Consider the following 25,474-nt stretch of genomic DNA (forward strand, 5'->3'; position numbering starts at 1 on the left):
TCCAATGAGGCCAGGGGTGAAGTGAGGACAATTGGGTGGACTGTATGGAGTATGACGGGATTACTGAAGTTCTTCCTGTCAATGGTGTCAACACTTATGATGTTTTCTTTTTTTAAATTATAATTATTACTATATGATTGTCCATTACCTCCTGCATTGTACAGAGTGATTAATAAGCATTATATCCCTTTATTACTGCCTTCTGTCTGTTAGGCTTTTCCCATCTCATTTTCTTTACTATCGGTGTATATGCCCAGGGCCGGCCCTGTAAATGCCAAGAAACGATCTCAACATGTACGTTAATTGGAGGCTGTGACGGGGGCCACAATTATAGGGGTAATAAAAAGGAACACATGACGTAGGGATGGTGGTCTCATGACTTCCCCATAAAACTTTGAAGGGCTTTCCCCCTTCCAGTACAGCCGGTCATCCAGCACTATAGTTGTAAGTCACTAGACAGTGGTCGTAGCCACTATGAAGCAATCTGACTGGAAAACTCTCCTGTAGCGATACAATCTGTGAGTTTCCAACCTCCATCACACCATTCGAGAATCCACCCGATAATCCAGGGACTGGTACCACCGACATCTGATGGCAGCATTTATTTACCAAAGCCAATTTAAAGGAACATCCCAGGTCTTAACCCAAGTGAGGCCTCTCTTATGTGCAGGATGGCAACCATCTTATACTATAATGTCGGATACACCTAGCAATCGTTGGCTGCAAACGCCTTTACACAACACAACTGATTGAGCGTCAGGACCACACGAACAATCTTTGTATTGTTTGTGCGGCTATTTAAATACATTGCTATTGGCTGCATATTCCCTGTTTACATGTAGAGATGTACGGCCGATAAACAACAATTTATTAATGAGCGAGTACTAAAATGCTCGGGTGCTCATTTCGAGTAACAAACCCCATTGAAGTCAATAGGAAACTCGAGCATTTTTGCAGGAGACCCAAGCTCGGCACAGGGAAGGTTGTGGGAAAACCTGTCAACCTCAGAAAATGATGGAAACACCACGGAAATGGACAGGAAACAGCGGGGGCAGCATGCATGGATGCCTCTGAGGCTGTCTAATCGCACCATTATGCCAAATTCTGGGCAACAGAATGGCAGTGATCACACAGGGAACCATTAAAACAGAGGTAGCATATGAAGCACCCCAAAATTTTGCCTGACACAGCATGGCGTTGAGAACACAGGGAATAATTAAAGCAAAGGTAGCATATGGACCACCCAAAAACTTAGCCTGACACCACGGAACACCATGGAAATGGAAAGAAAATAGCAGGGGCAGCATGCATGGATGCCTCTGAGGCTGTCTAATCGCACCATTACGCCAAATTATGGGCAACAGCCTGGTGGTCAACCTCACGACAACTGTGCTGACCCAGACCAAGATGGGCAAGGCACATGCGACCACGGTTAAAGGCCTAAAGGTCACTTTGAAGGTCAAAGGCCTTGGAGAGTGTTCTCCTGCCAGTGCCTGACAAGCTGACTGCTCCCCTCCTCCCCTTAATAACTTGTCTTTTTAAGTTACTAGACTGACCTGGGCTGGGGCATGACACCCCCTGACTACTTTAGCAGTTGGGGTAATTTTCTCTGTATCATGTGACTCACCACTTCTCCCCACCGCTGATTTGAGTTTTAGTTTGAATTTCAGTTTGAATTTGAGTGGCTCAGTGGTTAGCACTGTAACCTTGCAGCGCTGGGGTCCTGGGTTCAAATCCCACCAAGAACAACATCTGCATGAAGTTTATAAGTTCTGTCCACGTGATCACCTGTTCACACTGCTGCGGTTTCAATACCGGTGTACCCTGAGGCCCCATAAGTTGCAAGAAGAAGCTAGGGAGTGAATGTCTGTGGTGTGCTTTGAAAATTGAAATTGAACATTAAAAAAAAGGCCATGAAGTGGCCTTTACCGGTCTTTAGATGAGACAGGAGTGGAACCTCCAAAAAATTATGCATGACAGTGAAAACTCAGTGAACAAGGTAAATAAGCAGGCATTCAAACTCACAAAAATTATGCCAGACACAGCACAGTACCGAGGGACAGACACCGCCATGAGGTTCCTAAAAGCCTGGGGCCTGGGCGGGGTACTGACAGAGACAGCATGTGACACAGGGGAAGGAGCAGGGGCGTGACTTGCAGTAACTCAACGGCCTTGAGCACTCATATGCCTGCGCATGCTGGCATTGGTGAGGCTGGTAGTGTTGGCTCTCCTGCTGATCGGATTCTTTAAAAAACCTCCAGATTTGGAAACAGCTAGGCCTGGCCATGGGAGTTTGACTCCATGAAACAGTTGCTGATCTACTTGCTCTGCCCCTGCCTCTCCCTCTGCCCACCCCTCTTCCTCTTCCAACTGGTCCTGTGACTGAACTTGCCTCCCCCTCAGAAGCACGGTCTTCACTAGGCTTATCCACCCAGCTCGGGTCAGTCACCTCGTCCTCATCCACCAGCTCTTCCTCCAATTCCTCACTCTGCTCCCCACTTTGACTTACAGCATGACAACAAGCTCACTGTCTGACAACCGGGTCTCATCGTCATCATCAGACACCTCTTCCAACCCCGCATGCAAGTCCCGACTCTCATCACCCACTGACTGCATGAGCTGCATAGTTTGGGTATCGGGACAGATCAACTGCTCCGGTTGGTCTGTCTCAGGGAAGGGTCCAGAAAAGAGTTCCTGGGAGCATGGTGGTGGATCTGAATCCCTTCTTTCCCTGGAGGGGCCAGGCTGTGGGGAAGGAGGCTGAGCTAATGGAGCAAGGGTTCCACTCCTTTGGCTAGCGTGGGTGGACACATTATCCACCATCCACGTGATCACCAGTTCACATTGCTGCGGTTTCAATAGCGATGTACCCTGAGGCCCCGTAATTTGCGAGAGGAAGCTAGAGAGTGAATGTCTGCGGTGTGCCACTGCTACCTCCTCAACAGGTGCTCCTGTGTCACCCTGCCCTAAACCACGGCCTCTGGCAACTGCATCGCTTGGAACCCCACGCCCTCGACCCTTACCCCTGGGGTTCACTATTTTATGGACAATGCAAAGTCAAGACTGGATAACTGCACTAAAGATCACAGCAAGCAAATATATTACTCAGACTACTTTTGGAGGTAGTTGTATATTGTCGGTGTGTAAGTGCTGCTATATAGTGTATACCACCCTCGCACACAGGGCAATTAGCAGTGAGCTTGGATATGGCTGCACTGAGCATTAAAGAAATAAGAAAATATGCTGGTGGTCACACTAGTTTTTGGAGGTAGTCGTATAGTCTGTGTGTAAGTAGTGGTATATGGTCTATGCTACCTGTTACACAGGACAATGAGCAGTGAGGTTCTATGCAGCTGTACTACAAATCACAACAATATAATGTACAACAGCAGCAGCACCAGCCACAAAATAATATAATAGTACTGAGCACTTCTTAGGGGTCTGTATGCAACACCTAATGCCCCCTTTCTGCCAGCAGACGGTCACCACATTGTGCTGCTAAAATCGTGGTAGCTGAACTGCAAGTCCCAGACAGCAATCTGGAGTAATCAAAAAAAATAAATAACGATTTTAAGCCCTTACAAGGACTGTTGGGTTCTGTATATAGTATTCCTACCTACTGCCGCCTGGAGAAAAAAAGGATTAAATCTCCGGAGGCGACAAGTCTTCTTTACCATGAGAACTGTGAATCTGTGGAACAGTCACCACAGGATCTGGTCACAGCAACAACAGTAGAGGGCTTCAAAACCGGCCTAGACAAGTTCTTAGACCAAAATAATATAAATGAATATGTATATGTATGAGAACTGTGATGAATATGAATATGTATGAGAACTGTGAATCTGTGGAACAGTCACCACAGGATCTGGTCACAGCAAGAACAGTAGAGGGCTTCAAAACCGGCCTAGACAAGTTCTTAGACCAAAATAATATAAATGAATATGTATATGTATGAGAACTGTGATGAATATGAATATGTATGAGAACTGTGAATCTGTGGAACAGTCACCACAGGATCTGGTCACAGCAAGAACAGTAGAGGGCTTCAAAACAGGAGAGACAAGTTCTTAGACCAAAAAAATATAAATGAATATGTATAGAACCTATCACCCCTTCCCTGTATCCATCCCCTCCTTGGTTGAACTTGATGGGCATGTGTCTTTTTTCAACCGTATTAACTATGTAACTATGTAACTACTGGAACGCTAATTCTCTCCCTAACGCTCTCCCTGACCAGCAGCAGCTCTGTCCCTATTCTCTTCCAGCATACATGTGAGGCGAGCCTTGGCGGCCGAGATTTTTATATGGCAGGGTCATCTGATCTGGCCAACCAATCGCTGCTATCGACATGTATGGGTCCTACGGATGTACCAAAGAGTCTCCTGCATGTTGATTGGTTGAGAAATTGCGGCCAAACTTACAGGAGAAGGATGATGCCATTTTCTCGAGTATCGGAGATGCTCGTCCGAGTAATGAGTACCATCTAGTACCCTAATACTCGATCGAGTACCAAGCTAGACATCACTTTTATCTGATTGCTTCTAGCAACACTGATTGCCAATAATCAGCCCGAGTAAAAGGGCCTTTACTCACAATACCAATGTTATTGACCTGTAGACCATAAGTGACCATGTGCCATTCCCTGATACAAGACTGCAGCTCAGTCTCAGCACTATATCGCAGGTATCTCCAGCTTGGGGGTGCATAACCTACCCAGCTAAGCTACATATCCTAGCCCCTCACACCACTGACCCCCTATATAGCCCTTGTTTCTGTTGACCCCTTTTGGCCTTCAAATGGTCCCTGACATTTTAAACAACCTCCTTGAAAGTGATCGTCTATGGGATTTCTAATATTTCTGTAAGTGACTTCATTTACTAGTACACTTGGGATACAGGATACTGATATGCTGACACTTGGGGTACAGGATAGTGACACTTGGGGTACAGGATAGAGACACGCTGCCACTTGGGGTACAGGATAATGATACTTGGGGTACAGGATAATGACACGCTGACACTTGGGGTACAGGATAATGACACTTGGGGTACAGGATAGTGACCCGCTGACACTTGGGGTACAGGATAATGACACTTGAGGTACAAAATAGTGACACTTGCCGTACAGGATAATGACATGCTGACACTTGGGGTACAGGATAGTGACACACTGACACTTGGGGTACAGGATAGTGACACACTGACACTTGAGGTAAATTTTCACACTAGTAGTCGCTCTATGTGATTTCAGGTAATGAGGTGATTTGGGAGTATGCACTTCTCTCATTTTCGGTCTCATACATAAGAGAAAATAATTCCATACAGTCCAGGACTCGGAGGATTTCCCCGGACTATAAATCCTCCTCAGATCTGATCACTCTCTGCAGTCTCTACAGGAAATCTACAAGACATGACCCTGAGCTCCGGCCTCATCACTGCTTCTCATCTCCTGCTGAATCCTCTGCGCTGCTGTGGTGAGTGTGAGGAGTGTGCACTGTGTGGTGAGTGTGAGGAGTGTGCACTATGTGGTGAGTGTGAGGAGTGTGCACTATGTGGTGAGTGTGAGGAGGATAAACATTATGCACATGCATACAGATCAGGTGCGAAGCATAAAATACATAACAGCAAAGCAATAACATGGCATTACTGTATCTTTTATTCACCCGTGCGTATATACACAATGACTTATATACTACTGCGTATATTACACTCTGCAGTCACTGGCACAAGGCAGAGTTGGACAGGACGATCAATGAGATATATATACACTACCGTTCAAAAGTTTTGGGTCACATTGAAATGTCCTTATTTTTGAAGGAAAAGCACTGTACTTTTCAATAAAGATAACTTTAAACTAGTCCTAACTTTACACAAATCCCCTCTATACATTGCTAATGTGGTAAATGACTATTCTAGCTGCAAATGTCTGGTTTTTGGTGCAATATCTACATAGGTGTATAGAGGCCCATTTCCAGCAACTATCACTCCAGTCTTCTAATGGTACAATGTGTTTGCTCATTGGCTCAGAAGGCTAATTGATGATTAGAAAACCCTTGTGCAATCATGTTCACACATCTGAAAACAGTCTAGCTCGTTACAGAAGCTACAAAACTGACCTTCCTTTGAGCAGATTGTGTTTCTGGAGCATCACATTTGTGGGGTCAATTAAACGCTCAAAATAGCCAGAAAAAGAGAACTTTCATCTGAAACTCAACAGTCTATTCTTGTTCTTAGAAATGAAGGCTATTCCATGCGAGAAATTGCTAAGAAATTGAAGATTTCCTACAACGGTGTGTACTACTCCCTTCAGAGGACAGCACAAACAGGCTCTAACCAGAGTAGAAAAAGAAGTGGGAGGCCGCGTTGCACAACTAAGCAAAAAGATAAGCACATTAGAGTCTCTAGTTTGAGAAACAGACGCCTCACAGGTCCCCAACTGGCATCTTCATTACATAGTACCCGCAAAACCCCAGTGTCACCATCTACAGTGAAGAGGCGGCTGCAGGATTTTGGGCTTCAGGGCAGAGTGGCAAAGAAAAAGCCATATCTGAGACTGGCCAATAAAAGAAAAAGATTAAGATGGGCAAAAGAACACAGAGATTGGACAGAGGAAGACTGGAAAAAAGTGTTGTGGACGGATGAATCCAAGTTTGAGGTGTTTGGATCACAAAGAAGAAGGTTTGTGAGACGCAGAAGAAATGAAAAGATGCTGGAAGAATGCCTGACGCCATCTGTTATACATGGTGGAGGTAATGTGATGGTCTGGGGTTGGTGCTGGTAAGGTGGGAGATTTGTACAGGGTAAAAGGGATTCTGAATAAGGAAGGCTATCACTCCATTTTGCCCAGACGCCATGCCATACCCAGTGGGCAGCGCTTGGTTGGAGCCAATTTCATCCTACAACAGGACAATGACCCTAAACACCTCCAAATTGTGCAAGAACTATTTACAGCAGAAGCAGCAGCTGGTATTCTATCATAGGTAATGGAGTGGCCAGCGCAGTCACCAGATCTGAACCCCATTGAGCTGTTGTGGGAGCAGCTTGACCGTATGGTACGCCAGAAGTGCCCATCCAACCAATCCAACTTGTGGGAGCTGCTTCTAGAAGCGTGGGGGGCAATTTCTCCAGCTTACCCCAACAGATTAATAGCTAGAATGCCAAAGGTGTGCAATGCTGGAATTGCCGCAAAAGGAGGATTCTGGGACGGAAGCAAAGAGTGATGTAAAAACAATGTTATATTTTCATTTCACAATGTATGGTGGTGAATAAGTGTGACTTTTCATGGAAAACACAAAATTGTTTGGGTGACCCCAAACTTTTGAACGGTAGTGTGTATATATAAATTATCCCTGAGAAGCACTGCTGGGTTCTTAAGTTTTTTTCCACAGATGACGCTTGCCAATAATGGCTACTACAATACGTACAATACACCTTCATTGGCTCTTTCAGATTGGCGTACATCGCGAGATAAACTTTCGCATGTTTAAATGTGTTCGTAAATGATCATTGTAACCATTCCAATCATCGAACAAATTGTTCGTGATCGCCAAACAATTAGCGGCATGTTCATATGAACCTATACGAACATGTTTGCTTATTACTTATTATACACAATAGGACACATCAGGATAGAACAGTGGAGCGAGCACACAGTGGACATTATATAACTGGGTATTATCATCCACCTCTGTCCTAGATCTCTGCTCCTCACCCCAAGCTCAGGACCTTTTTGTTATCAGAATGAATTATATCAGTTCAATTTCTTAGCGGATTGTTTTGCTAAACTCTGTTCATATTTCATGATTCTTGCGACCTGCGACTCCCATTCAGCTATCTGCGGAGCTTTCTCACTACACCAGTGTCTATGGATTACAACTTTGGCGGTCATAAATAGTCTATTCAGAAGAGAGCCTGTCTCTGAATCTTCCGCAGGTCCCCCCAATAGGATTTCAAACAGGGATACTGTCAATTCCCTTCTCAGTCTATATTTGATGCGTTCCATGATTCCATCCCAAAAAACCTTAATAACAACACATTCCCACACCAGATGAAACATATCTGCTCTTTCCAGATCACATCTGGAGCAGTTAGAGTTCTGTCTTATTCCTGCATCATATAATAAACTGGGGGAATAATATAACCCATAGAAAAACTTAAATTGGATTAAATGGTGCAAAACATTTACAGAGCATTTTCATATTATGCGTAACCAATTCCCATTCTTCATTCTGTATAGTGCCCAATTTCTCCTCCTATTTTACCCATCTGTATTGTACCCGATGTAGTGGTTCCACTTCGTGTTCCAAAAAAGATATTTTTTTAAAGTTTTACGCTTCCATAATTCACTCATCTTATTAAATTTGTGCAATTTTGCATTTCCCCAAATTGGGGTGAACTCCAAACTATTTTTAATCCCACATATATGCTTCACCGCTTTCCATGTCTTAGTGTACAATTTAGCGAAGAGAAAAAAAGCAAACTTATCCCCTTTCAGCTGGCCTCCTTCTAAATTTTCAAAAATCCTTTCCTTCGACACGGCATCTTGAAATATATATATCCAACTGTAGGAGTAAGGACTCCCCGCATCAAGTCTTGTAACTTCATTGCTAAGAAATATAGCCTCAAGTCTGCCATGCTCAGTCCCCCTTCCCTCTCTCTCTGCACCACTAGCTGGTATTTAATCTTCACTTTTCTCCTCCCCCATATTAACCTATTTACCAGGTCAAGTAACCTTTTAAACCATCTATCCTGAATCCAGATTGGGGCTGCGAAAAAAAAAAAAAAAATAGTACCTGGGGGAGGATTATCATCTTCACTATTGCTAATCGATCTGCCATGGAGAGGGGGAGTTTTAACCACACCTCAGTTTTCTTCTCAATTTTCCCTAGTAAGGGCAGAATATTATTTTTACAATAATCCTCCACCCTTATACTCACTTTAGTCCCCAAGTAGTCTAATGTCTGATGGATTTCCAACACCATAACACCAGTCACTAAGGGGGAGGGAAGGGGGTCAACTGGTAAGAAAGAGGATTTCTCCCAATTTATTCTATGCCCAGATAGCTGACCAAACTCATTAATAGTGTTCATGACTATCGGAAGCGTCCTACTGGGGTCTGCAATAAACATAATCATGTCATTCGCATAAAGAAGAATTTTGTCGTTTCTACCATCCATCCCAAAACCAATTATCTTCTCCTCCCTTCTAATCTTCTAATCCAGGGGCTCAATATAGATTGCAAATAATAAAGGAGATAGAGGACACCCTTGGCAGGTGCCTCTACTTAACTTGAAGCTTGGAGTCAGAACATCATTAACCACTACTCTGGCAGTAGGGGAAGAGTAAAGCAGCCTCATCCATCCGATGAAATCTTGATCGAAGTTTAATACCTCCATTACCTTCCATAAGAAACCCGACTCCACCCTGTTAAAGGCTTTTGCAGCGTCTAATGACTAGATGGAGCGGGGAAGATCACATCTCACCTGCAAGTTCCCAAATGCTCTGGAAAGGTTGTCATATATCAGTCTGCCAGGGATAAAGCCGGTCTGCTCTCCCCCCACTACCTTTTCTACTACCCTTGATAGTCTCTGTGCCAACACTTTAGCTATAATTTTACAGTCAGTGTTGAGGACAGAGATCGGACGGTATGATTCTACTCTAAGGGGATCTTTATTTTTCTTTAAATAAGCACAATATTTGCCTCACACATAGACTGCTGCTAATATTATTTCCCTATCATAAATTTTACGGTACAAAAAAAGAAACCTTCCTTTTGCATCAATTCTTTTCTGCAATAGCTGAAAAGGGATCTGTCTATAGATTAAGATGGAGACCCCTGATGAGTAGCTAGTGTAAAAGGAGTGGAATTCCCACCCTGTCCATCTGCTATGTAGTCGAACCGCTACCTCCTCTGTGCAATGTGTCTCAAGGAGACATACGATGGCTGGTAGGCAGCGGGTCAAGACATCGAAGACGGCAACCCGCTTTATCCGATCACTCATGCCCCGAACATTCCAGAAAAACAAGTTAAATGGTGGCATAATTTAACAGAAAAGAAGAAAACAGACAAAACAAAAAGGAACAAAAAAAAAACCTGCACCGCCATCCAGGACCCACCCCCTTCCTGCCTGACTAAACACTGCCAGACTCTGTGCTTCGTCTACTCAATCCTCCCCCTCCCTTCAACCCCCACCCACCATTTTACAGCAACATGATATAAATTATTAACATTATGACTACTGACAGAGCTCCCTCAAAGCCCTACTGAATCCAGCCATGTGACCGCCTCCTGAACATCTACAAATAGATGTGTTATGTTGTTATGCACTATTCTCAGTTTTGCTGGAAATAAAACAGAAAACGGGACATTAGCTTTTGACAACCTTCTCTTCACATCCCTAAAAGACATCTCTGCTGAGTCCCTCTTGAAAAATCCGAGTAGAAAGCGATTCTTGACCCATTGAACAGGAGCTGCTCTTTGTGTCCAGCTAGCCGGAGAATATTATCTCTATGCCCTGAACAAAGAATTTTTAACAACATAGTTTTAGGGGGGGCCCGGGGGTGGGGACTTAAATGGCACCCTATGTGCTCTTTCCACTGTAAAGAGGGGGGTAAGGGCTTGTGTACTGAAGGAATCTATAATCCATTTTTGGCAAAACTCATTATTCCTTCTAGTTCGATCTTCCATATCATTGATTTTTGATTGAAGTGAGCTAACTCCTCTACCATTTATTTCAGCCCGCTCCTGTAGTTTACCCACCATCTCTTCTACACGAGGAACTGATTCTTGCAATAGTCAAACTCTTTCTCGTATTTTATTGCAATCATCCCTTATCAAAGGAATATCTGCTGACACCACCCCCATCTGGTTTGTAAGATCAATAAGAGACTTGTTGCATTCTTGCACTTCACTAAGGATGGTGGCAAGTACCTCTTTAGCTCAAATATTAAACTTTTATATAAATATTTAATCAACTTCAGAGATTGTTAATTTAAGTTTCCATTTCCTGTGGAGTTATCTTGAGCATGGCGAAACTGATGAGGCTGATAATGTTCTGTTATATATAACATAACGCCTATTACTTCCATCCATTAGGGCCTCGTCTCCTGACATTACCTGCAGATCACCATGCTGAACAGCAGCCGTATTCCCACCACTTTCTACCTCATGGGGTTGTCGGGACAAGAGGACATCTATGGTTGGATCTCCATTCCTATGTGTTTCATGTTCTTTGTCTCCATCACCGGGAACGGTCTCATCCTCCATGTGATCTATTGGGACTACAAGCTCCGCCAGCCGATGTTCCTGTTTCTGTCCACGCTGGCCGTCACTGACATCCTCTTCTCACTGTTCACAAGCCCCTCGGTGCTCAGTATCTTCTTGTTCCATCACCACAACATTCAGTCTCAGGCATGTCTTCTACAGATGTTCTTCATCCACTCACTGTCAATCACTGAGTCCTCCATCTTGGTAGCCATGGCCTTTGATCGTTTCATTGCCATCTGTCATCCTCTAAGGTACACAGCCATTCTTACTAACTCAGTGGTGGGCAAGATCATCCTAGTTTCAGTCTTCCGAGGGACACTAATTCATATACCACCAGTGAGTAGTCTTGTGTTCCTTCCATACTGTAAGGGGAACGTCCTGTCCCACTCATACTGTTTGCACCAAGATGTGATGAAGTTGGCGTGTGATGGCACCAATACCTTTAACATCATATATGGCCTTGTGGTAATTCTCTGCACAGTCACTGTAGACTTGATCCTTATCACAATCTCCTACATCTTGATCATCAGATCTGTCCTCCAGGTCACCTCCAAGCTGCAGCAGCATAAACTATTTCACACGTGTGTGTCACATCTCTGTGCCGTCTGCATGTTCTACATCCCGATAGTGACACTATCTATAGTGCACAGATTTATGATACAGGTGCCTCCAGTTTTCATAAAATTTATGGCCAATACATACCTGTTTATTCCACCAATGCTCAACCCAATAATTTACAGCATCAAGAGTCGACAAATACAAGAGAGCTTCTGCAGAGCCTTCCATCTAGGGAAGATCACCGGGTAAAGGATACAAAGCCCAAAATGAATGACCATCAAAAGTCCTGAAGACTTCCATAGTGATCAGCACAGATAACTTCTATTGTATTTGGGGCCATGTGTAAGGGTTAAGAGGGCAGATTTGCCGTTCAGGACAGAGCTTTAGTCATATTAGTGTCACTCAAGGACCTGGGATTCCACCTTAGATTTCTACATTGACTACTAATAAAATGTGATCTGATTCTCCGAATCATGATGCCACCTCAGCTATGCCCTACAGCTCTGATAAGATTTTGTTAAGAGACAGTCATCCTTTTCCTCCATGGTATTTTGCATCCTTGTTGAAAAGTCCCACTTTTGTCTCATTCGTCAATGTAGCATTTTCCCACAAGCACTCTGGATTATCTAATGGATCAGTAAACATGGTGGTACATGGCCATAATGATGATAGATCCAATGGCATCAGGCATGTGGTGGCAGACTTTCCTATTTTCAATTACACTTTGAACTACTTAATTTTAACCCCTTGAAGACCCGGCCAAAAATGACCCAAAGGACCGCGCCAATTTTCATTTTTGCCTTTTCGTTTGTTCCTCCTCCCCTTCTAAGAGTTCTAGCACTTTAATTTTTCTATCTATAGGGCCATGTTTTTTTTCAGGAATAGGCATACTTTGACAGAAACCCCAAAAATATAATTTATGAAAATAAAAATAGGTGAAAATGGAAAAAAGAATGCAATATTATAACTTTTGTGGGGTTCCCGTGTCTACGTAATGCACTATACGGTAAAAGTGACATCGTAACAATATTCTATAGGTCAGTCAAAACACAGCTATATGCAGGTTTACACAGATTCTCCAATGTTTGTTTGTTTTTTATAAAATCCTTTTTTGCTATTTCGTCATAGGCATAGCATTGATCAGTGTTATCGGCGCTCTGCTCATTGAGCCTGCCTGTGGCCATAGGCATATGATTGATCAGTGTTATAGGCACTCTGCCGATTGAACCTGCCTGTGGCAGACTCAATGAGCACAGCACCGATCAGACCGCACGGAGGAAGGTAAGAGACCTCTGGCGGTCCGGCACATCGATTGGCACCCCTGCAGTCACACCGCAGAGGTAAATAACAGGAGCTGCTTAGACTTGAAAGCTGCGATCTCACAGTTTATGGGGTTAATGACAGGCTGCAGTGCAATCGGTGCAGCCAGTCATTAACGATGAGGACCAACTGCTATGAAGCTTACTCTGCTCCATAGCACATGAGGAACTCAGGGCATACCCATAAATCCAGGGTCGTCTAGGGCAGGGGTACTCAACAACTTTTAGTGAGGGGCCACTTACCGGGGTCTATTGTCAGGTGAAGGTCCGAGCTGAACATCAGTAGGAAACGTGTTTTGTTACTTTTCACAAACGTTAAACTATTTACATACAGAATTGCTGCTTATTAGCGGGAAAACTGGCATTTTTTCTCTCTCACCAGTCCTTTAAAGAGAACCAATCACGGAAGAAATTAAAAAATTTTTTATTTTCTAATTCAATGTAATTATTTATTTAATTAACATTTGTAAATACTTTTATTTATTTTTTCGGCCGCGTTTTTGTTTTATTCACTTTTTAATTCACTGTCTCGCGCCGGCTCTTTTCAAAAGAGCCGGCTCGAGACAGGAAGCTCCCGTCATCCACAGCGGCAGCAATGCCGGCCGCCGCCATCTTGATTACGTCATTTGCGTTCCAGTGGTGGAACGCAAGTAGCGTAATCAAGATGGCGGCGGCCGGGCTGAACAAGAGGAACAGGTATAGTATAAGATACAGACTGCAACAGCAGTCTGTATCTTCATTTTGTCTATTTATAAAGATACAGACTGCCTTTGCAGTCTGTATCTTATACTTTACCTGATCCTCTTGTCCGTTGCAGTCTGATGCCGGGCGGCGCCATCTTGAATACGTCACTTGCGTTCCAGCGGTGGAACGCAAGCGACGTAATCAAGATGGCGGCGCCGGCCTTGCTGCAGCAAACAAGAGGAACAGGTAAAGTATAAGATACAGACTGCAAAGGCAATCTGTATCTTCATAAATAGACTGCCTTTACAGTCTGTAGCTTATACTTTACCTGATCCTCTTGTTCGGTGCTGGAAGGCCGGGCGACGCCATCTTGAATACGTCACTTGCGTTCCAGCGGTGAAACGCAAAGTGACGTCATCAAGATGGCGGCGCCCGGCCTTCGTTCAGCAAGCAAGAGAATTGGGTAAAGGGATAAGATACAGACTGCACAGGCAGTCTGTATCTTCTTAGATAGACTTATGGAGAGATTTCCTTTGATAATAGGGATAGTGATTTTTAGGTGATTGGTCCTCTTTAAAATTAGGTACACAGGGGGTGACTGCATTAGTAGTATATAGCTCCCTCTGTAGTATATTGCCCCCCTGTGCGCTCTCCCCCTGTAGTATATAGCCCCTGTGCGCTCTCCCCCTGTAGTATATAGTCCCCCTGTGCACTCTCCCCCTGTAGTATATAGCCCCCCTGTGCTCTCTCCCAGTATATAGCCCCCCATGTGCTCTCTCCCCCTGTATATAGCCCCCCCTGTGCGCTCTCCCCCTGTATATAGCCCCCCCTGTACTCTCTTCCCCTGTAGTATATAGCTCCCCTGTGCTCTCTCCCCCTGTATATAGCCCCCCCTGTACTCTCTTCCCCTGTAGTATATAGCTCCCCTGTGCTCTCTCCCCCTGTATATAGCCCCCCCTGTGCTCTCTCCCCCTGTATATAGCCCCCCCTGTGCTCTCTCCCCCTGTATATAGCCCCCCTGTGCTCTCTCCCCTGTATATAGCCCCCTGTGCTCTTTCCCCCTGTATATAGCTCCCCTGTGCTCTCTCCCCCTGTATATAGCCCCCCCTGTATATAGCCCCCCTGTGCTCTTTCCCCCTGTATATAGCCCCCCTGTGCTCTCTCCCCTGTATATAGCCCCCCTGTGCTCTCTCCCCCTGTATATAGCCCCCCCTGTGCTTTCTCCCCCTGTAGTATATAGCCCCCCTGTGCTCTCTCCCCCTGTATATAGCTCCCCTGTGCTCTCCCCCTGTATATAGCTCCCCTGTGCTCTCTCCCCCTGTATATAGCCCCCTGTGCTTTCTCCCTCTGTATATAGCCCCCCTGTGCTCTCTCCCCTGTATATAGCCCCCCTGTGCTCTCTCCCCCTGTATATAGCCCCCCTGTGCTCTCTCCCCCTGTATATAGCCCCCCTGTGCTCTCTCCCCCTGTATATAGCCCCCCTGTGTTCTCTCCCCCTGTATATAGCCCCCTTTGTTCTCTGCCAGTATACAGGCCCCCTGTACATAGCCCCCTGTGCTCTCTCCCTCTGTATATAGCCCCTCAGTGCTCTCTCCCCCTGTATATAGCCCCCCCTGTCTTTAGTCCCCCCTGGGCTCTCTCCCCCTGTATATAGCCCCCCCGTGCACTCTCCCCGTGTATATAGCCCCCCCTGTGCTCTCTCCCCCTGTATATAGCCCCCCCTGTGCACTCTCTCTCCCTGTATATAGCCCCCCCTGTGCTCTCTCCCCCTGTATACAGCCCCCCGTGCTCTCTCCCCCTGTATACAGCCCCCCGTGCTCTCTCCCCCTGTATATACCCCCCATGTGCGCTCCCCCCCCCCCATATAGCATAAACAAAAAAAAAAAAAACACGTATACTCACCTAAGTCCTGCGCGTCCTCTTCTCTTCCTCCTGTGCCGCACTGCAGCGGTCACTAGAGGCCGCTCTCCCCGCCGGCGCAGGAATGTTACACGACGCCGACACCAGACGGGGAGTGCGGCCTTTAGTGACCGATGCGGCCAGTAAGAGGTGACTGACAGGGAGGGAGCCAATGGCTTCCTCCCTGTCAGTGCTGCTGCTGCTCGGTATCTGGCAGATTACCATTAATAGAAAACCACTCCCTGGGACAACACCCAGGCAGAAGCCCATACTACAGAACTGTGGTGTACTCCACCGTGATGATGTTAAAACAGGTGGTTGAAACTGCTCAGCCAGAGATGAAAATGTCATGATGCCAGTGCTAGTCCAGCACACAGGTGTGATATTGATACCTGCTTTGTGTTGTGGCAGGCTGTATTCCTCTGAAATGGTCGGTGACCTGCCGGGTTGTGATGGGTCCCTTGGGTTCTTGTCACAGTAGTCCTGAGTGGCAATAGACCCACCCAGACTATCAGTACCGTCACCCACAGAAAGGGGAAAAATATCCCCAGGGGTGCGGTTGGTGTGTATAGGTGCTGGTGCGGAGGAAAGGATGACTGAGTCTCAGTGATATAAAAATATAACAGCTTTTGTACAGTACAAAACACTTTTGCAGCAAATAGATAAATCTTTACACGGACTATAGTGCTTGAACTCGTTTGTGCTGAGGAGATACTTGAAGAAGTAGAGTAGAGGTAGTTGTAGCAGTGCTTGAAGAGTTGAAAGTAGAGTAAAACAGCGTAGAGGAGAGGAGTTTGTCAAGGGAGTCCCAACCCAATGTAGTAATATACTCTGCCAGAACTTGAGAGAATACTTGAAAGATGTTTTTTGGACCTGTGTATAGACTACAGCCTGACCACCTTCTGCCCTACAGTGTCAAGGGACTCATCCTAATAGGATGATACAAACCCCAGCTTTGGTTATCTGGGTGAAGCTAAGCTTCTGAGCCTTCCCAGAGACGTAGACCCTTTGGTAGCTTTGTCCTATCCAGGCTAGTTCCTCTTGTGTATCAGGATACTGCCCTTCACTTTTTAGACTGGTTCCCAGCGTAGGCTAGGATGTTCCCAGACTCTTCTCCCTCTGTAGTGTTTATCATTGCATAATAGATATAGTAGGATCTACCCCTTCTCTGTCTCTCCTGCTATCTCTGTATATCTCCCCCTTCTCTGTCTCTCCTGCCATCTATGTATATCTCTCCCCCTTCTCTGTCTCTCCTGCTATCTCTGTATATCTCCCCCTTCTCTGTCTCTCCTGCCATCTCTGTATATCTCCCCCCTTCTCTGTCTCTCCTGCTATCTCTGTATATCTCCCCCTTCTCTGTCTCTCCTGCTATCTCTGTATATCTCCCCCTTCTGTCTCTCCTGCCATCTATGTATATCTCCCCCTTCTCTGTCTCTCCTGCTATCTCTGTATATCTCCCCCCTCTCTGTCTCTCCTGCCATCTCTGTATATCTCCCCCTTCTCTGTCTCTCCTGCTATCTCTGTATATCTCCCTTCTCTGTCTCTCCTGCTATCTCTGTATATCTCCCCGCTTCTCTGTCTCTCCTGCTATATCTGTATATCTATCCCTTCTCTGTCTCTCCTGCTATCTCTGTATATCTCTCCCCCTTCTCTGTCTCTCCTGCTATCTCTGTATATCTCTCCCCCTTCTCTGTCTCTCCTGCTATCTCTGTATATCTCCCCCTTCTCTGTCTCTCCTGCTATCTCTGTATATCCCCCTTCTCTGTCTCTCCTGCTATCTCTGTATATCTCCCCCCTTCTCTGTCTCTCCTGCTATCTCTGTATATCTCTGTATACCTCCCCCTCTGTGCAGGAATAACATATACACTTCTGCCCCTCAGTCACACATACAAGCACCCAGCTTTCCCAGGTAGCAGAGTTGTATATATCAGTCAGTAATAGACAGATAGATGTGAGGTAATCCCATATAGGAGAGTACAGGACCTGCCTGTGTGAGGCCATTACTGACATCCATATAGGAGAGATTCCCTCAGCATGGTCATGTGATCAGTATCCCAGCCTGCCTGCTTATTGGCCAGCAAGCACCATGTGACTAACAGGCCAATCAGAAGTGACAGGACAACTGATGCAAATTAGCCATGAGGAAGGGGGATGGTTTACAGGCCAGGACAGAGGATACCCAGCCCAGAGCAGTGACTGCACACTGACAGGATTACACAAAATGGCCGCACACTGACAGGCTGACACAAAATGGCTGCACACTGACAGGCTGACACAAAATGGCCGCACACTGACAGGCTGACACAACATGACTGCACACTGACAGGCTGACACATAATGGCTGCACACTGACAGGCTGACACAAAATGGCCGCACACTGACAGGATTACACAAAATGGCCGCACACTGACAGGATTACACAAAATGGCCGCACACTGACAGGCTGACACAAAATGGCTGCACACTGACAGGCTGACACAACATGGCCGCACACTGACAGGCTGACACAAAATGGCCGCACACTGACAGGCTGACACAAAATGGCTGCACACTGACAGCCTGACACAAAATGGCCGCACACTGACAGCCTGACACAAAATGGCCGCACACTGACAGGCTGACACAACATGACTGCACACTGACAGGCTGACACAAAATGGCCGCACAATGACAGGCTGACACAAAATGGCCGCACAATGACAGGCTGACACAAAATGTCCGCACACTGACAGGCTGACACATAATGGCTGCACACTGACAGGCTGACACATAATGGCTCCACACTGACAGGCTGACACATAATGGCTGCACACTGACAGGCTGACACAAAATGGCTGCACACTGACAGGCTGACACAAAATGGCCACACACTGACAGGCTGACACAAAATGGCTGCACACTGACAGGCTGACACATAATGGCTGCACACTGACCGGCTGACACAAAATGGCGGCAGCTAGAGATAATAGGGGACACAAAATGGCGGCAGCTACTGATAAGAGGGGACACAAAATGGGGGCAGCTAGAGATAAGAGGGGACACAAGAGGGGAGATAATAGGAATCAACAGTAATAGGAAAAACAGCAACTACAGAACTTCCTGGGCAGCGGAGAGCAGAAAAGTGGCTGAAAGCAGCAGAGGAGATGAAGCCTCCCTATGTGAGTGATGTACATGCTGGGGAAAGGAAGAGACGTGTGGGTGAATGTTTTTTAGTGGAGTACCCCTTTAAGTATTAGTTGGGTAGATAGGTGACATGTTTTAAAGCCATCCACACATCAGAACTCACCCGCCCGGGCAGCTTGCAGTCTGCAAGGAGCAATGCTCTGCACTGCTTAAAGGCCCTATTACACAAAACGATTAACGGCCGTTATGGAAGATACTCGCCTTGTGTAATAGAAGGCAACGATCAGCCGACATAAACGATGTCGGCTGCTCATTGCTGTCGTTTATCTTTTAACGACGTATATAGCAATGATCAATCATCTCCGCCGTGCCATTGACACTATTCTATGCACGGGCAGATTCCGCATTCCACCGCAAGAAGTGACATGTCAATTCTTTCGGCGGAATCCGCCCGTGCATAGAATAGTGTCAATGGCACGGGCGGAGATACATGCCGCCACGTGTGGGTATGAGCTACGGAATCCCCCGCGGGTCATACACGGGAATTCCGTAGTGTGCACGCACCCTAATAGGAGCTTAATTGTTCAGGCTTGCGACCACACCCAGGGAGACGTCCTGCCAGAGACTGCAGGAGTGGGGTCTCTTCACTCCATCCTCCTTGGATAGCTCGGCTGCGCCTGTGACAGTCTTAGCTCCTGTCTGGCTTCACCAGCTCCTTGTGTCTTGAGTTTATCTCCTGTACGTTTCCTGTCTGTATCTTTGTTCTGTGCTTTTGTACTTGTGAGGCAATACGCAGTGTGTGTGGTGATACCTGTCACTGACCACTCAGCAGGTGCGCAAACCAGTTCAGACTGGTGCAAAGGAAATAATTCAGACACTGAATTGTGGCCACAAGAGCCGTCTCAGTCATATGTTACGGGCAGAGGACCGGGCTGAGGTCTGAACAGGCACAGATATAGCAGGTGTACTATCAGAGCCAATGGCAGCTTCAGATACGGTGAAGTCTAACTGGCGATTCTGTACAGAAAACTGACCACAAACGAATGCAGAAAACCTGATGTGAATAGGGTTATAGAGCGCTGAGTATACGGAACAATGGAGGTGAATACACGAGACAATTACGCCGAGTATACAGGACAATGGCGCCGAGTATACGGAACAATGGAGGTGAATACACGAGACAATTGCGCCAAGTATACAGGACAATGGCGCCGAGTATACGGAACAATGGAGGTGAATACACGAGACAATTACGCCGAGTATACAGGACAATGGCGCCGAGTATACGGAACAATGGAGGTGAATACACGAGACAATTGCGCCAAGTATACAGAACAATGGAGCCGAGTATACGGGACAATGGCGCTAAATACAAGGAACAATTGAGCTGAGTATACAGGACAATGGCGCTGAGTATACGGGACAATGGCAAAGAGTATAAAGGACAATGGCGCTGAATACACAGAACAATTGAGCTGAGTATACAAGACAATTGAGCTGAGTATACGGGACAATGACGCTGAGTATACAGGACAATGGTGCTGAGTATACGGGACAATGACGCTGAGTATACGGGACAACGGCGCTGATACAGCACCAACATGGAATATACTGTTACACTTTAGGGTCAGGGTAGATTATAGTTTCTGATTCTTATTTTAAGTAAGAAGAAAAAAACTAAATCGTCCTTCTGTGAGATATCAGGAAATAATGAAGAGGTCGGGGATTTTCTTTGGGGAGTTTTCTTTTCCAGATCCGCACATATAATTCCATACAGTCCAGGACTCTGAGGATTTCCCCGGACTATAAATCCTCCTCAGATCTGATCACTCTCTGCAGTCTCTACAGGAAATCTACAAGACATGACCCTGAGCTCCGGCCTCATCACTGCTTCTCATCTCCTGCTGAATCCTCTGCGCTGCTGTGGTGAGTGAGGTGTGTGCACTATGTGGTGAGTGTGAGGAGTGTGCACTATGTGGTGAGTGTGAGGAGTGTGCACTATGTGGTGAGTGTGAGGAGTGTGCACTATGTGGTGAGTGTGCACTATGTGGTGAGTGTGGTGAGTGTGCACTATGTGGTGAGTGTGGTGAGTGTGCACTATGTGGTGAGTGTGGTGAGTGTGGACAAATAGAAGAAGGGGATAATATGTTTAGTTATATATCTCCAAAATCTGCCACATTTCTGAAGGCTTGAAGTGTAGGAAGAGGTGACTGTATGTACAGGTGTAAGTGCTTGGATTGTAGGGAGAGGTGACTGTATGTACAGGTGTAAGTGCTGGGAGTGTAGGGAGAGGTGACTGTATATACAGGTGTACATGCTTGGAGTGTAGGGAGAGGTGACTGTATGTATAGGTGTAAGTGCTTGGAGTGTAGGGAGAGGTAACTATGTACAGGTGTAAGTGCTTGGAGTGTAGGGAGAGGTGACTGTATGTACAGGTGTAAGTGCTTGGAGTGTAGGGAGAGGTAACTATGTACAGGTGTAAGTGCTTGGAGTGTAGGGGAGAGGTGACTGTAGGTACAGGTGTACATGCTTGGAGTGTAGGGAGAGGTGACTGTATGCACAGGTGTAAGTGTTTGGAGTGTAGGGAGAGGTGACTGTATGCGCAGGTGTAAGTGCTTGGATTGTAGGGAGAGGTGACTGTATGCACAGGTGTAAGTGCTTGGAGTGTAGGGAGAGGTAACTATGTACAGGTGTAAGTGCTTGGAGTGTAGGGGAGAGGTGACTGTAGGTACAGGTGTACATGCTTGGAGTGTAGGGAGAGGTAACTATGTACAGGTGTAAGTGTTTGGAGTGTAGGGAGAGGTAACTATGTACAGGTGTAAGTGCTTGGAGTGTAGGGAGAGGTGACTGTATGCACAGGTGTAAGTGTTTGGAGTGTAGGGAGAGGTGACTGTATGCGCAGGTGTAAGTGCTTGGAGTGTAGGGAGAGGTAACTATGTACAGGTGTAAGTGCTTGGAGTGTAGGGAGAGGTAACTATGTACAGGTGTAAGTGCTTGGAGTGTAGGGAGAGGTAACTATGTACAGGTGTAAGTGCTTGGAGTGTAGGGAGAGGTAACTATGTACAGGTGTAAGTGCTTGGAGTGTAGGGAGAGGTGACTGTATGTACAGGTGTAAGTGCTTGGAGTGTAGGGAGAGGTAACTATGTACAGGTGTAAGTGCTTGGAGTGTAGGGGAGAGGTGACTGTAGGTACAGGTGTACATGCTTGGAGTGTAGGGAGAGGTGACTGTATGCACAGGTGTAAGTGTTTGGAGTGTAGGGAGAGGTGACTGTATGCGCAGGTGTAAGTGCTTGGATTGTAGGGAGAGGTGACTGTATGCACAGGTGTAAGTGCTTGGAGTGTAGGGAGAGGTAACTATGTACAGGTGTAAGTGCTTGGAGTGTAGGGAGAGGTAACTATGTACAGGTGTAAGTGCTTGGAGTGTAGGGAGAGGTAACTATGTACAGGTGTAAGTGCTTGGAGTGTAGGGTGAGGTGACTGTATGTACAGGTGTAAGTGCTTGGAGTGTAGGGGAGAGGTGACTGTATGTACAGGTGTAAGTGCTTGGTGTGTAGGGAGAGGTGACTGTAGGTACAGGTGTACATGCTTGGAGTGTAGGGAGAGGTGACTGTATGCACAGGTGTAAGTGCTTGGAGTGTGGCAAATAAAACGCTACACAATGAGGTAGGAGTAAAACCAGGAAAGACAGACAGAGCGGAGCCCAGGGAGGGGGAGCTGGTGTTCTAGTATCAAACACTGCATAGAGATCCAGGAGTGTTAGCTGAGACCGGTCGTCCTTAGATCGGGCAGTGAGGAGATCATTAGAGACTTTAGTTAGGGCAGTTTCTGTAGAGAGGAGAGTGTGGAAGCCAGACAGTAAGTGCACCTTTACACGGACCAAGTATCACAACCAGCATTCCTAGGAACACGTATTCAGCCAATAATTGGGCTCCATAACAGTGACAGAGATCAGCAAATGCCCGCTCTTCGGTCAATCTGATCTTTTGTACGACAGTAAAATTTATCGTTATCGGATGGAGATGAGTGGCTGATAGCAGTGATTATTAATGGCCACACGAACAATGCAGCAAAGGAGAAAGTTATCAGATATTGGATTAGTCTGGAATAGACCAGATGTCTTAGGAGTGTAGAGAGAAGTGGGATTAGAGACAGGTCGATAGTTGGCTGCACAGGTCGGGTCCTGAGATGGTTTTAACAGTAATATGGCAAGGGGACAGAAGGGTAGAAGGTTTGAAAGCTGAGGGAAAGAAAGGTAGAGACTATGTACTGTAAGTAGTAACAGGAGAAGAGAGCAACTGGAGGAAGTGTGAGGGAATAGGGTTACTAAAGCAGGTGGTGAGGCGAGAGGAGCCTGGAGGAAGTGTGAGGGAATAGGGACACTAAAGCAGGTGGTGGGGCAAGAGGATGGGAGGAGCCTGCAGGAGGTGTGAGGGAATAGAATCATTAGGGCAGGTGGTGGGGCAAGAAGAGGGGAGGAGCCTGCAGGAGGTGTGAGGGAATAGGTACACTAAAGCAGGTGGTGGGGCAAGAGGAGGAAAGGAGCCTGGTGGAAGTGTGAGGGAATAGAATCCTTAAAGCAAGTGGTGGTGCAAGAGGAGGAGGGGAGTCTGGAGGAGGTGTGAGAGAATATGGTCACAAGCGGAGGTTGTGGGATGAGAGGACAACTAGAGCACAGTCGAAGTGAGCAATTATTAATAGAGGAGACGTAGGAAAAAAAAAATACTAAAAGGCCTTTTACACTGGGTAATAATTGGCTGAGCCGTCCCGTTACTGCCCCATCTTATAGGTAAAGATATGCGCTTTTTCATCGGCTGATCATCTTTTCTGTGAGTATAAAGTCCATCGCTTGCCGTCCGCTCATCTTCCTGCCTGACCCTTTACTAACTTCTCCATATATTATACACTGAGTTACTGAATATACAATTCACCATATTGGAACAACCTTCTGCCCATCAGTGAACATTTTCTAACCTTTTCTAATCTCTTCTTTCCTTTGGCTTTAAAGACTACATCCAGAAGCCTGAACATGGAAGTCAGTGTTTCCTGACACTGCCTGCAGACCACCATGCTAAATAGCAGCTGTTTTCCCACCACTTTCCTTCTCATGGGGTTGTCGAGACAGGAGGACATCTATGATTGGATCTCCATTGTTATCTGTTTCATGTTCTTTGTCTCCTTCACCGGGAATGGTCTCGTCCTCCACGTGATCTATTGTGACTACAAGCTCCGTCAGCCAATGTTCCTATTTTTGTCCACACTGGCCGTCATTGACATCTCCTTCTCACTGCTCACAAGCCCCTCGGTGCTCAGTATCTTCTTGTTTCATCACCATAACATTCTCTCTCAGGTGTGTCTTCTACAGATGTTCTTCATCCACTTATTATCCATCACAGAGTCTTCAATCTTGGCAGCCATGGCCTATGACCGTTTTGTTGCCATCTGTCATCCTCTAAGGTACACAGCCATTCTTACCAACACACTGGTGGCCAAGATCATCCTGGTTTCAATCATCCGAGGGACATCACTTCTACCAGCAGTAAGCAGTCTTCCATTCCTTCCATACTGTAAGGGGAACGTCCTGTCCCACTCATACTGTTTGCACCAAGACGTGATGAAGTTGGCGTGTGATGGCACCAATACCTTTAACATCATATTTGGCCTTGCTGTCATTCTCTGCACCGCCACTGTAGACTTGATCTTTATTGTGGTCTTCTACGTCTTGATCATCACATCCGTCCTCCAGGTCACCTCCAAGCGGGAGCAGTACAAGTTATTTAACACGTGTGTGTCACATCTCTGTGCCGTCTGCCTTTTCTACACCCCAATGGTAACGCTATCGATAATCCACAGGTTTGATATCCACGCATCTCCAGTTTTTATAGACTTTGTTGCCAATTCGTACATATTTGTTCCACAAATACTAAACCCAATAATTTACAGCATCAGGAGTCGTCAGATACGTGAGAGCTTCTTTAGAACCTTCCGCTTCTTAGTCGTGAAGTGGCAATAAAATGACCCGCTGTAATCCAGAAGACATCTTGCCCAACTTCTAATATATATGGTGGTTACGTGAAAAGCATAGACATCTACATACCCAAGCTTTCGTTTTCCCATGATAAAGCACTACTTTCGAGTTCTTGGCGTTCAGGTCCCACTGGTGCTTTAATGACTGTTTGGAGTCTATAGTGCATTTGAAGGGGCTGAAAGTCCTTGTCTTCCATGCATTTCTATGAGAGTCACTGTATATAAGGTACTGACTTAAAGTCTCTGTAGACTCGGCACAGCCAAAGAAGTCTCCAGTGCAGGCACCAGCGGGAGTCATATGGTGTTGGATCTTGGAAATAACGTCACACTGCAGGATTGTGATCAGCCTAGGGAAGAATATGCCTACGCTTGTGGCCGGGAAGAAAATTAAAGACAAGAAGCGGACTCCAGAGCTATAATCATCGTTTTTATGTTTTCTATGTTTAAATCAACCTTAAACGTATGGTCACTAGGGGTCTCCCTTTTTCTCAAACTGCAGTCTATGCTCCCTCCTCGTCTTTTCTCTTTTTAAGAAAAAGAGACCAAACACCGGAAGCGACCTGTTCAGTCCCAGCAGTCCCAGACATGGCGTAGGTATAATA

The 25,474-nt window shown here is 46.1% G+C and overlaps 2 protein-coding genes across 3 annotated transcripts; both read left to right on the plus strand.

Annotated features, from left to right (window-relative positions):
* Positions 1–3,817: 3,817 nt before the first annotated feature.
* On the plus strand, positions 3,818–12,072 carry LOC138793336 (olfactory receptor 51G2-like). The gene is made up of 2 exons (XM_069971863.1): positions 3,818–3,949; positions 11,122–12,072. The coding sequence occupies exons 1-2, from the start codon at positions 3,818–3,820 to the stop codon at positions 12,070–12,072; spliced, it is 1,083 nt and encodes a 360-aa protein (XP_069827964.1).
* A 6,699-nt stretch (positions 12,073–18,771) lies between these two features.
* Positions 18,772–24,996, plus strand: LOC138792195 (olfactory receptor 51G2-like). 2 transcript variants are annotated; one of them, XM_069969329.1, is made up of 2 exons: positions 18,772–18,883; positions 23,854–24,996. In XM_069969329.1, the coding sequence occupies exon 2, from the start codon at positions 23,914–23,916 to the stop codon at positions 24,856–24,858; it is 945 nt and encodes a 314-aa protein (XP_069825430.1). In that variant the 5' UTR covers positions 18,772–18,883; positions 23,854–23,913; the 3' UTR covers positions 24,859–24,996. The 2 variants fall into 2 exon arrangements, with proteins under 2 accessions (XP_069825430.1, XP_069825431.1); XM_069969330.1 differs by lacking the exon at positions 18,772–18,883 and adding an exon at positions 20,695–20,774.
* Positions 24,997–25,474: the final 478 nt, after the last annotated feature.

This window comes from Dendropsophus ebraccatus, chromosome 5, assembly GCF_027789765.1.
Source record: "Dendropsophus ebraccatus isolate aDenEbr1 chromosome 5, aDenEbr1.pat, whole genome shotgun sequence".
Taxonomy (NCBI): Eukaryota; Metazoa; Chordata; class Amphibia; order Anura; family Hylidae; genus Dendropsophus; species Dendropsophus ebraccatus.

Coding starts and splice junctions, on each gene's coding strand:
- LOC138792195 (XM_069969329.1), top strand. CDS start 23,914: ATGCTAAATAGCAGCTGTTTTCCCACCACTTTCCTTCTCATGGGGTTG.
- LOC138793336 (XM_069971863.1), top strand. CDS start 3,818: ATGAATATGTATGAGAACTGTGAATCTGTGGAACAGTCACCACAGGAT. Junction 3,950..11,121: donor ATATAAATGAATATGTATAT/GTATGAGAACTG, acceptor CATTACCTGCAG/ATCACCATGCTGAACAGCAG.